Here is a 12,812-nt window from a genome sequence, read left to right as displayed (position 1 = left end):
AGTAACACAAACTTGTGATATTACATTTTGTAAATCCCTCAGAATTAACAGGCACCAAACGCTGGTCTCTCCATCAGAGGGTGAACTTACTGAGTAATTGCAGTTCATTTCTCTAGGATCCAAGTGCTGAGAGGAGAGAACGTTAGACATGGAAGGGACCTTAAGAATCAGTTGTCCAACCCTCTTACTGTATAAACGAGGACTTTGAGGCCCAAATACGTTAACAGACAGTATTTATCTTTTAATAACAATCTTCATCATTGATTAGAAACTGTTTGACTTCCATTAATAATATTGCACATATTTTTATGAAATGTCATTTTTTATAAACCACCTAAGAGTTAAATTATATAAACCTATGATTGTAATGTAGAACAAAAATTTCTAATGAAAGCTAAGAATTTGTTTTTGCACAACCTGAAAGATAAATTGCATAAAATTTCTAGGGAAAAAAAAAGAGACTATGTTTAATTAGAATTTCAAAATGAAAGCACAGAATCTGGGTCATATTGAGCCAAATCCTCTGTAAAATTCAGCAATCTTATATTTCTTATTTAAGTCAAAGTATTTCTACTACGATGCTCTTTAAAGTATCTAGTGGTACTGAGAACATTTATACAAGTTGCAAGCCTAAAAAAAAAATGGAATCATAATTATTTATTATATACCTTCTTTTGCATAATTTATAGGATAATCAAGGTTTCAAGACCTGAATCATGAATATTCTGAGAATGCTCTCTAGATAGTGACTGAGATTAATTTTTAATAAATTAAGAAGAAGAAAAAAATCTGTCATGGTTGAATATATGCACTGTAGGAATCAGATCTGGGGACTAAAAATAAGTCACTTCACAGAACACTGTACCCAGGGAAAATTAATGAGCACATTAATAATACATCCTGAATAAATAATGACATCAACAATAGCCATTCTGTCTAATCCTACCCCTAAATGTCAAACATTTTATCATATCACTACATGATTTCCCAGTGTCTGCTTCTTGCCCAGGTGAATCTGTACATATTTGCACATAATCCAGTTAAAACTGTGATCTCATTGAATTGTAAACAGAGTTGATAAAGGAGAAGCTCACTGTTGTAGTGCCTAACAAGAGTATCGCTTACATTTTAAAGAACACGGTGTGTAGCAGCAATTTAAAATGCTCAGGAAACTACAGTACAAATGGACTTCTATGCTATACAGCAAACCAGCATTCTCTTAATATCTCTACACCATAATGACACATATAAGGAAATTACTTGACCAACTGCTATACATATTGCCAGTTTATTTATTTGATCCAGTTTGACAACATCAACATAACTGATTCCTAAACTGATATGTACCCAATAGCGATTCTTTTTCTGCTTAGCACAGAGGAGGTTCTCTGTTGGCGCCTTCTTAACAACAGCTCACATCTGGAATTTATGTTTTTTATACCATTTAGATGCAGTGCTAAGGATTTAAAATAAATACTGGCAACTGAAGACACATTTTTTTCCCTTCTTTCTGTTATTTACCTGCATATAAACTCCAGCCACCTAACTGACCAAGGGTGAATGTTGCTATAAAGTTAACATAGCACAAAGGAGCTTAATTTTCTTTTCAAGGTGATGAAAGTATTCTAGGGAGATTGTCAGTTAACAATCTCTTGTTTGGAAGATAACCACTACTTTCTCTTTAAAAATGCACTTTCAGTAGCTCACTGGGAATAATGGGTTCTTATTTCAGGCAAGAAATGTATTGTCACTGTTTGCCCTGACATCATTTTCAGACCCGGGATATGAATCCCAGGCCCAGGCTGGCTGGAATCTGGATGGTTTCTAGTGCAAGGGAGGATGGGTTAAAAGGAAAGGTGACGGGAAAGATGTGTTTAGCATCCATGAGCAGCTGAGGAGAATCCTTCCTGTCTCGTAAACGCATCTGAGAAGATTAAAAAACAAAAAACAGCATCAATTCTTTCGATCTATAAAGATTTTTCTTCTGCCAAAAATCCCACCAAAAAGTCCTCAACTAATAAAGTTTATATTTGTTTTAAAATCAGTTCGTTTTCCAATAAGCTATTATCCAAATAACAATGCACCAAAAAAATAAGATAAAATAATATAATAAAGAACATACTATCCTTCAATAAACTGTAAAATTTCTATTCAAAAGTCTATGTTAGTGAATCAAAGAAAAAGAAAGTCTGGGAAATCTTACCTGTATAGTACGAATAAATGACACAGAGACTCTTTCTTCAAACTCATTAACTGGCGTATACAAATTCAACACTTTGACAATCTGAGAAGTGAAATGAGCAAAGCTTTTAGCATATTATGAGATACACACCCAGTGCTTATGATCTGGGGGAACTAAAAGGATCTGTGTGAACAGTTTTCTATTCTACTCAGGGCTGAGCTGGGACAAGAGGGGAGAGGGAGATGGTATAAAGGCACATTTACTGTTATTACCTGATTTTTACAATAAGAATGTATTAATCTTTGTACATTTTAAGAAGCAATGTAAATTTGGAAAAACATTCAAACTGTACAAAAGAACACAACATGAAAAAGTAAAAAGCGTCCCTATTCCCATTCTCCCAGTGTCCCAAAGTGATAATTTTCAACAGTGTCTATAGTAACCACCTGGGTACTTACTGTACATAATCTATACATAATCCGCATAAGATTTCTGTCCTGAAATATGTGATGAACGTTAAGAAAGTCCAAGAGTCAGCATAGAAATCACTGGACAAAGGAAAATGGGCATGTTTATGCCTATGCCTTGCCTCATGCTGCTGCCGTTGTCCTCAGTGTCCTCCCTTCCCTTCTTCTCACTCCTTAAATTCAATGTCCAGCTTGATGGGACCTTCTCGGAACGCAGTTCTCAGCCCTCATCACTTCCTTTAGACATCTTACCATTGAACTTACTAGAATCTCTTATGGTAGAATCAGGTGGACACATCTGTCTTCCCTACTAAACTTGAAGTTCCTTAAGAAGGGATTGTTCCTTATTTATTGAAGTATTCTCTCCTAGCAACAAGTATGGCACCTTCAGATAGAAACTCAATTCATCATTTATTGAATTGAAGGAACAGAATTATCTGTCTTAAAATAGAGACATCTAAAGAATCATTCAATTATAAAATTATTTCTTGGAATACGAGCTCCACGAAACATATAGAACATATACCCCATGAGAGCACGAACTGTGTAGATATATATTTTTTCTGACATAGATGAAGTCAGTTCAGAGACCAGAGCAATAGCTAGAAGACTTCTTTATCTGTCTAACCCCTGATGAATGTTAAATTACTTCAAAATAAGGAAAGTTTCTTTACCTGGGCAGTAGTTAAAGCATTGCACATGGAACAAATGGCTTCTGCATCATCATCTGTTTTCTTTTTCACTTGTAAAAGCTGAGCAGCCTGAATGAGAGGTTCCAGGGTTTCTTTAGCCCCACTGTTCATCAGATTCTTGTCACGGAGCCATTCTTCCAGTTGACTGACATTGTACCTATGCCCCCCAAAAAAGAAAGGGGAGACAGAGAGAGAGAGAACTCGAAGTTACTGAATGTTGTCATAAATGTCTTACTTTTTTGTGTGTGGCATTGTCAGGAATTTCAGTTAAATGACAGGTAGTATTTTTGTTCACTTTTCTTAAATTTTATCAGCTGTGCTTAAAAATTATTCTAAAAAGACATGAGGTTTATAAGCATAATTACATAAAAGACTAGAAAATATAATTATCTTTAATGGAAGATAGAAAAATAGCCATTACAGCAAAAGTTATGAAATAAGACTTGCTGAAAGACAAAATAGAACACCTTAAATGGCTATGTCCTTATTAAACAGCTGGCCAGAAAACACTTTCTAGTTTCTCTTACAACTTCAGAGGTGAGAATTAATAATCCTTTAAGTCTTCTCTCTGTCTTAAGTCAAACTCATGCTAGTTAATTAAATAAGATCCCCTCACATAGACTTTGTGCTCCAGTCCTCTTTAGGGAAGAGCCTGGGCAAGAGAGGAGACAGTGACCTGAGGAAGCTTAGGAGTGGAAGGTGAGAAAGGCAAGTGGGGGCCATTGGAAGAGACAAAAACCCCAAATATGGAGAGAAAGAAACTACATAGATGCTGAGGTATCAAGAGGTGGCCAACCAAGTAACTGGTTCTTAAACTAAAATGAGGTAAATAGACAATCAGAACTTAGCAATCAAGCAAATAGGAGGAATTATGATATTATGACAGGTGCTTCACATGCATAAACAAAGCTTATAGAGAAATAAACTCTACTGCTTGAGTGTAAGGCGTTATCTTCTTAACATTAACTATATTGGAGGTGGATCAGAATGGAAAATTTGAAAAGAATGCCAATGTTTCCTGAGGCTGAGTAACTAAAGACTTTTGTAGAAGATATCCTTTTTTTCCTCTCTTGGTGAATATTCTACCTGTTTTAAAATAAATTATTTGCTAAATAAATCAATTCTGTTATGGTGAAGAGGTTATGCTGAGGAGTAGCTGGGCATAAAATTGAGTGCAACTTTTCTTAAAATATAGAGGGGTATACACATTTCAAGTGTTAGTAAAAGATTAGACATGTTCTTGCTGCCATAGGTACGAAAAGGTATTTTGTTAAAATAAACTTCTAAGAGCAATCAAACATTAGAAATCTTCATTATCATTTTTGTTATTGTACAATTATAATACCCACAAAAAGAGAGAAAGCTGTAATCTCATCTTTATTTTTCATCATCTCTCTACTCCCTGAAAGGAGTTAGCTTCGCAGTGGAGCAGGGTCCCTAACAAGCAGTGAGTAGAGCTGTTGTAGTGAATAGTGCAGCCAAGAGCAATAATGGAAGTGGGGAACTCCAGCCAGGCAAGAAGAGGTGGCTCAATGCTGTCTTCCCTTGCTGCTTGGCTGGTGGCTGCAGACATCAGGTGCACTGACCTCAAACAAGTAAGTGACCAGCTCTCTACACCTTAGCCGGGCCTAGCAAGCAGTTGGGCAGGAGAAGGAGCTATGACAGGTGCTGGCATTTGCTCACCTGATCTGCATGCCTTTACTCCAGGAGCACATGTCCTTCCGCAGGAGGAGGTTGTTCAGGGTGATGGCCCCCACAATGTAGAACATCTGCTTGACCACCTGCTTGATCAGCTCGGGGTCCATGCCATGCTGACACATGACTGAGTGGAAGGAGTTGAGCTGCCGGAGGATGGAGTCCAGTGTGTAGGTGCCCTCATCGGCGATGCTGGAGGTCCGCTTTCTTAGCCCTGTGGGCTTCACCCCGGATACGCCCTGAATGGTTTCATGCTCCAGCATGCCGGAGACTGTAGGAGTAGTTTAAGTATTAAAAGAGAAGCCCTGGAAGGAATCCTGTTTCATATGTGCACATGCATGCACACACACACTCACACATTCAATTGAGGAAAATGATCTAAGCATCAAAATAAAGGGAAAATGAACATCACAAAAAAGGCTTCTGGATTTTCAACTGTAATGAAGGATTAATTCTTAAGTGCAAAAATTTACCATGAAATTAAGAACTCTTAATGGTATATTTTCTAAAATATGAAGCAGCAGCCATGTAACAGCACAAGTGTATGGTTCCTTAGGAAGGTTTCTGAGAGATATGCAGCAGTTAGGGAGAAGATAAACATTCTCTGCACTATCCAAGCCCCAGAGACAGACAAATCAAGTAGCAAGAAAGGCAGAAGACTGGGCAGTGGTCTTGGAGAAGTTTTGGGAGGGGACAGTTGTGCAGGGCAGGAGAACGGGGCTTTTCCTTGCCCTGAGCTTTCCACAATGGCAGGGAGACCTGGGGTTAGCCTCTGCCTTCCAGGACTCAGTCTTCTCATCTGGAGCACTGCTGCCCCCTTGTGTTTCCTCTAGGATAGTTTTGGGATGCCCACTCCTGGACTGGGAGTCCCTCGAGAGCACGGGCCAAGCCTGATTCGTTTTTATATCTTCTAGCATTAAACACAGACTCCGGAGAACCTCATACTGAGTCAAACGTTTGTTGCTGTTAAATCACTGGGAGATGGGGGGTAGTGGGTTAAAGCGGGATATGTTGGAGGTAAACTTGTTTAGCCAGTAAAAACAGACAAAAGTAGAAAAAAGGTTGGCTAAAGCTGACCTTCTTTGCATCTGTCATCTCTTGTATTCTAGGTTGCTTTAAATTTATGACATTTTAGGGGACAACTGAAGAAATCGCTGCTGTCTCACATGGTTTCCTCAGCTTTTTGTGTTTCTAGTTGTTTAATTGTGGGCTTATGATAGGAAATGGACTACTGTGAGCCCAGAGAAGAGAAATGAAGTTGTGGGATGTGGAAAACACATGAGTTGGTCAAGAAAGGGTAGCCTTCAGAGGCTGCTGATAATGTGCCTGAAGATAACAGAGTTTGATAACTTAAAAATTGTTTTAATTCAATACACTCAAAATTAGCAGCCTGTAATTTGTACATGCATCCTAATTCCTATTTCACACATGCTACATATTCCAAAGGAATATAGGTAGTAACACATAAATATCCAGAATGATTGCATACATATAAAGATAGGTACATGAAACACATATTTAGCTGAATATATGTAAGTAGAAACACCCATACACCCCTCCCCGCCAAGTGGCTCATCCAATAAGAAACTGCTGCTTTAAACCAAATTACCTTTAACGATTCTAGAGGGGCCATGAGATGCAAAACTTAGCATAGGGTGTCTGGGACCTAATTTTGTTGCCATGGTACTCTCCTAACTCTTTTACTGCAGCCTAATAAGCAAACTGCAAACCCTCGCTAGCCTCCTTATTTTTAGATGGAGCAGTGTAGTAATGTCCTAGGCCAAAGTTTAAAGTGTTTTTGAAAACCGGACAAGGAATGAGATCTATTGCTGGGTATGAAGCATAACCAGTCTTAAGAGAGAAGTATTCCACATTGGGGAGGGAAACTAGATACTGCTGTTTTGATCATGTGGAAGCAGTGATTCTGATGTATCCTAGTTAGTCATGGCTAACATCCCATGTTCTGAGATTCCTCAGCTAATTTTAGGGCTGAGTCTTACTACTTTATGTTCTCTGTATGAATATATGCCCTGAAACATGTGCCACTGGTGGTCATCTACTACTGGTGGGCACATGTAGTAGACAGACCTTGATGTCAGCATTCCCCTGGCCTTACCGATCATTGGCTGAAGGATGTTCTCTAACACTCGCACGAGTTGCTGGTAGATCTGAATGGCCAAGTCGCTCAGCACCTGCCGGTACTCAGCCAGGTCAAAATTGGTGAGGCAGTGTTCATTCTGGCGAGATGTGTTGTGTTTCATGAAGCCCTGCAGCCACAGTGCAGAGGTAATGAATGATACACATGAAGTGAAATGTCTCCTATCTGTTTAACTGTCTCATTTGGTTAGCATCCTCCTACTTTTTTTCTCTCTCTGAAAAGTTTCCATCCATCCCAGGATAATCATTCTCAATGCTGTATGTGTTTGTTTTCATCTTAAAAATTCTATTCTACTTCTTACTGGCTTTTGAAGAATATCTAAACTTGGCAATCTAGCATTTAAGCCTTTCTAAGAGCAATGTCGATGAACCAAGACAAGGGAACTTAATTTAAAAGAAATTAATGAATGTTTTCACTTATAAAACAGGTTTACTGCCAAACACTAAATTATCTAAAGTACTAACCTCTTAAACTTCAATTCATTAAATACAGTCCTATTTACAAATAGTACACCCAAAAGGCATACATAATCTTCTTAAAAACAGACCAATTTCTATAGAGACTGGTAGATAAATAAAAAATTTCCCTTTCATGGGATCCATACACGATTTTCAGTCTGAGCTCAGAATGGCATCTTTGGTGGTATTTGTTAAAATAGAAAGCCAACATCAAGGTACTTTTGTCAGACATTGCCTGACCAAAGCAACAGCCTACTTGATGGATTCTGCCCATAATCAAGCATCTGCCTCCCTACAACATACTTAACAACATGGTATTAGAGAACAAGTGGGGAATGACAGGACAGTCAATGGCCCCTCTGGAGGGCTCTGGTCAGTCCCACTTTCTTAGGGACCATATCTTACTCATATTTGTATTTCCTGTCATTTACCAGGACAGTCCTCTGCCCCTGGCCTCTGTCTGGGTGCTCAGAAAATGCTACTGCTCAACTTCCCTGCCTACTTTCCCAGCAACTCAAGGGCGGGTGGACACAGAATCCCAGTTCTGTTCCTTCTAGCTGAGAGGAGTTGGGCAAACTGATGAACTTTACTGAGCTTCAGTTTCCTCATCTGTAAAACTGAGTTATAATTCTCACTTTATAGAAATGTTGTAAGAAATGTTGTAGTTTTTTGTTTGCAAAACATTTAATTGTTTTGCAATTATAATTGAGAGTTATAATTCTCACTTTATAGAAATGTTGTAAGAAATGTTGTAGTTTTTTGTTTGCAAAAGCAAAACATTTCTGGACAAATCTAAAGAGACATAACTTATCACTTTCAATGTATTATAGTAAGCTGAAATTGATCAATTAAAAAAATAGCTCATTATTTCTATATTGGTCCTTGTAAAGCCCACTTCTACATATTGACAAAAAGTTTCATTGTTGCAACTATTCATTGACCAATGCTTATTTTATTTCTACTACATTTTTTCATAGTACACTCTCAGAGGGAAGAAACTGTTATTTCCCAAAGTCACTGTTCTGTAAATAATGAACTTCAAAGCTATGAACTCTCATGCTACCTCTGAATTCAGGTTTCTAACTTAACAAACGGTTAAACATTTTATGCCTTAAAAAATTTCCTTAAAAACATCAGAGAAAGTATAACCTGCTGATTTTGTAATCAAGGTTTTCTCACCTCTTCTCCACTGTACTGCTTCAAACAGTGCAAAAATCGGCATGTGTTAGAGAGCCAGAAGGAGACAGTTTCAAAATCATCGCCTCTTTTCTGAAAAAGAGAATTAAGTCTAAATTTGCTTTTTCCTTAGAGAAATAACAACCTGAAAATAACTGAACAGAAACCAGAAGGCCCATTTTTTCAGTTACCAGTATAAACAATTATAAAAATAAATCACATTGCAGTTGTAAAGTCTTATATCATTGCTAGAGAATTTCTACCACTGGGTTTATTGGTTGTTTGTTACTTTGCTTGGCATTCATTTTTCTGCCATTAGAAAAGGATTCCCAGTTGTTCAGTTGATGTTCGCTTAACAGCCCCTTTAAGCAGGAAAAAATTCACCAAGCCACAGCTTACCAAAACTCACTTCTCTCGAGTGACTAAAGGGAATCAAAGGACTAAAAACACAAAAAGGGAATCACAAAAACTGTGAAGTACTGAAACCCCGATTAGGTTAAACATCTTATCAACGATAAGATACAATTTCTGAGCAGTGAATTGGAATTGGGATGGACGAAGTCCTGTGCAGAGCAGTATAGACAGAGAAAGCTAAAGAGCCCCTGGCTCTTCATCAGGGGCACATGTCAAAAAACCCATGGCTAAATCAAAACAGGGATGCAAGACAAATACACTTCAATTCAAAACAGGGATGTGAGACTCATGTATATCACTTTTAAATGGTATCAAAAGGGTGTTTACTTTCTAGTACCCAATCCTTTATAATCTTTAAACAATTTGGTACAATAATTAGTTAAATTAGATAGATGTCTTCTTGCCATTAAGATGAGAGGGAGAAAACTTAACGATTTAGTTTCATGGTCTTTGTAAGAGCTGACTTAAGTATTAAAGCTTGTAGTCTATCTAAGCACAATATAGCATAAACTAGATGAGTTACATTCGGAAGATAGTCATTAATTTTTAAATGTTAAGTTCATGACTAGAGGCTGGGGGGTGGGTATGTTTAATGGGTACAGAATTTCATGGGGAATATGAAACAGTTCTGGGGAAAGATGGTGGTGATGGCTGCACAACAATATGAATGTACTTAATGCCACAGAACTGTGCCCTGAAAAATGGTTAAAGAGCATAAATTATTTGTTACGTATATTTCACAACTTAAAGAAATAGTTCATGAAAAATACCTTGGATTTGAGAGAGTCCACTGGGCATGTTAACTATCTACTTATCTCCTTCTTAAAAGTTCTCCTTAAATTAGATAATCAGAAAACAAAGTACTTGGAGCACATTCTTAGCTCCTTACAGAAACACTTGCGTTAAAACTAAGAATAATATTCATTGTTTTTCTAGAGAGTCAGGAAGATTATGCAACATGACTCAGTGATTACTGAGTTATGTAGGACTTCCTACACTTTTATATAATTTTGCTGCTTTTTCCAAGTCTTTCCTCTCTGATTAGCATCTGTGTCTTGCTTATCACATGGAATCAGGCATTTCAGGTAACAAGGAAAATTATGAGTGAGTTGCAGAAAAATGAGAAGAAAAGTTGGAAGAAAATCTTTAATGTTTTATCAAACATCTTTTTATATGAATGAACCAAGTATTATTGAACTTATTTAATACTGATTTAACTATAATATCTTATTCCCTATATATCTGCACTTCACTATATATTTTAAATTTAGTTCTAAATAAGACCTTAAAGAAGACTATTCCTGTCTATGAAGAAACAATTTACTCCACAATTAAATGCAATTATATCAAATTAATTTTGATTACTGAGCCCTGTTTTAAAAGAAGGCATGTAGATAATTTGCAAGAAAGAATGCTTTCTACAATGGAAGGTAGCAGTTAACACTGGAAAATGTTCATAATTGGTAACTTAGCTCAAGGTCAAGGGAGGAAAAGTACCTCTGTGCAGATTCCATCATAAATAATATTCATGATGAGAATTTTGTTGAACATGAACTGACCTTTAATACTTTTTTGATGCTGTTAATTGTTGATGTTAGCAACGACCTTACTTTCTGATCATCATTCAGGTAGTCAGCATGTCGGACACACATAAATAGTATATATGCCGGTAACCCTGGAATCAAATTGACTGCTACACCACGTGGCTTCAGTTCTGAAAAAAGAAAAGGAAAAGAATCTTACATAACATTGAAAATCCTCATGAGAAATGCTTTGAGAGATAATGAAAACACAGTTCTCACATAAGAGTTGAATCATTCAGGGTAAATAGGTCATATAAAAAAGCATATTTTAATGGCTCATTAAGAGTTCTTGAGGGTCAGGACATGTGAATCTTAGTTGTGTATACAGTGACGACTCCTAAATTTCTACCTTAAAGATAAGAAGACTTTTCCCTTGAACTCCCGTCTTGCATATTAACTGCCTCCTTGACATCTCTGCGCAGGCATGTCAGACTGAGCCCATCTAAATCAAACTCTTGATTCCCAGTGGTACCTGCTCTTCCAGGAATTGTCCCCATCTCAGAAAATGAGTTCCAGTCTTCTAGTTTCTCAGGTTATAAATCTTGTCATCATCTCTGACTCCTTTTTCTCACACTATACATTTAATCCATCAGCAAATTCTGTTGGCTCTACCTACAAAACATATCCAGAATCCAACTACTTTTCTACTTGCTGCCCTACTGTAGGTCCCCATCATCTTCTCCTAGACTGTAGTGACAACTTCCAAACTGGTCTCCCTCATTCGTCCCTTGCTCTCAAGTAGTACACTTGCACATAACAACCAGAGTAATTCTATAAGAAAATGTAGGTCAGACCATGTCACTCTTGTTCTGAAAATCTTCAAAGTAGCTTCTTACCTCATTCATTTACACCACGGCCTGTGTGCTCTGACCCTGTTCCCCTTTCCCAGGTCACTGTGCTCCAGTAAAATGGGTCTCCTTGCTATTAGTTAAACATGCCAGACATGCTCCCACCCCAGAGCCTATGTACTATTTTCTGCCTGGAATGTTCTTTCCTCAGATATCAGCATGACTTGCTTCCTTACTTCCTTGGTGTCTGTCCAAAATCACCTCATCAAAAAGGCCTTTCCTAATTACTTTATATGAACTAGTACACTTGCCTTTACTCTTTATCCTTTTTACCCTTATACATAAACATATATATAAACATATATATATATATATATATATATATATATGTTTCCCCTCCCATTGGAATGTAAGTTCTATGGGAAAAGAGACTTGACTTCGTCACCCAGTACCTAGAAAATGCTTGGTACATGGGGGAAGAGCACTAAATCCTCATCGAACCGATGAACCTTTGCTTAAAATTTGCTTAAAAACCAGTGGTACCTTAACATTTTTGCTAAATAAAGATCACGTTGAAACTTAACTGCCTTTGTACCTATATATAGTTTAATGCCAAGAACCCTAGGAACATTAAATCAGGTATAACTGCCAATCACATTGCTGTCACCCTGGCACCTGGGGGAGGAATGCTATGCAAAGGCTGAAAGGAGGGGTTTTCAGCTTTCTAAGTTCACAACTTTCAGGCTGTGTACATTCCCTAACATTTCCAACCCTCCCCTAAAAAGTCTTCTTGCAGAGCCAGTGGACTCATACTCAATCTTAAAGGCCTTAAGCTGCTCTGAAATGCTTCTTCCATGCCCATTTCATTTGTCTGGTCCTCTCCTGCCATTACTAGAATCATTTCCTTAATTTTTTTTGCTTTTTCCCTATTACTTAACTGTTGTTCTTGACATATTTAGTTAAATGCTTTCTAGGGAAGTTAGGAAAATAGAAATTCAGGAACTTAAATGGCCCAGAGCAGTGGTGGTCAACTGTGGCTACAATTCAGAATCCCCTGAAAGATGTAAACAAATTATAAACATGGCCGGGCTCTTCTCTCTAGAGATTTTGATGTAATTGGTCTGCATTGGGGACCAATTACACACCAATACTTTTCAAAAGCCTCTGAGGTTATTCTAATGTGCAGATAGAGCTGAGAA

The 12,812-nt window shown here is 37.6% G+C and overlaps 1 protein-coding gene across 10 annotated transcripts in view; it reads right to left on the bottom strand.

Moving 5' to 3' along the window:
* Positions 1–216: 216 nt before the first annotated feature.
* MYO5A (myosin VA) overlaps positions 217–12,812 on the bottom strand; it is a 157,087-nt gene continuing 144,491 nt past the window's right edge. For 8 of the 10 annotated variants that reach the window (XM_039889014.1, XM_039889012.1, XM_039889015.1 and 5 more), the window contains 7 exons: positions 10,802–10,956; positions 8,832–8,921; positions 7,153–7,303; positions 5,025–5,307; positions 3,324–3,498; positions 2,204–2,284; positions 217–1,924 (listed from right to left, as the gene is read on the bottom strand). In XM_039889014.1, coding sequence (XP_039744948.1) covers positions 1,772–1,924; positions 2,204–2,284; positions 3,324–3,498; positions 5,025–5,307; positions 7,153–7,303; positions 8,832–8,921; positions 10,802–10,956 — 1,088 coding nt within the window. In that variant the 3' untranslated portion in view covers positions 217–1,771. Of the gene's footprint in view, positions 1,925–2,203; positions 2,285–3,323; positions 3,499–5,024; positions 5,308–7,152; positions 7,304–8,831; positions 8,922–10,801; positions 10,957–11,399; positions 11,438–12,812 lie in introns of those variants that run through there. The other 2 variants (XM_039889020.1, XM_039889021.1) reach the window with 1 other exon arrangement.

Source organism: Pteropus medius, unplaced genomic scaffold (assembly GCF_902729225.1).
Source record: "Pteropus medius unplaced genomic scaffold, Ma_sr-lr_union100, whole genome shotgun sequence".
Classification (NCBI taxonomy): domain Eukaryota; kingdom Metazoa; phylum Chordata; class Mammalia; order Chiroptera; family Pteropodidae; genus Pteropus; species Pteropus medius.
Note: the sequence above shows the minus strand (reverse complement) of the source record. Positions and strands in the feature narration are given on the sequence as shown.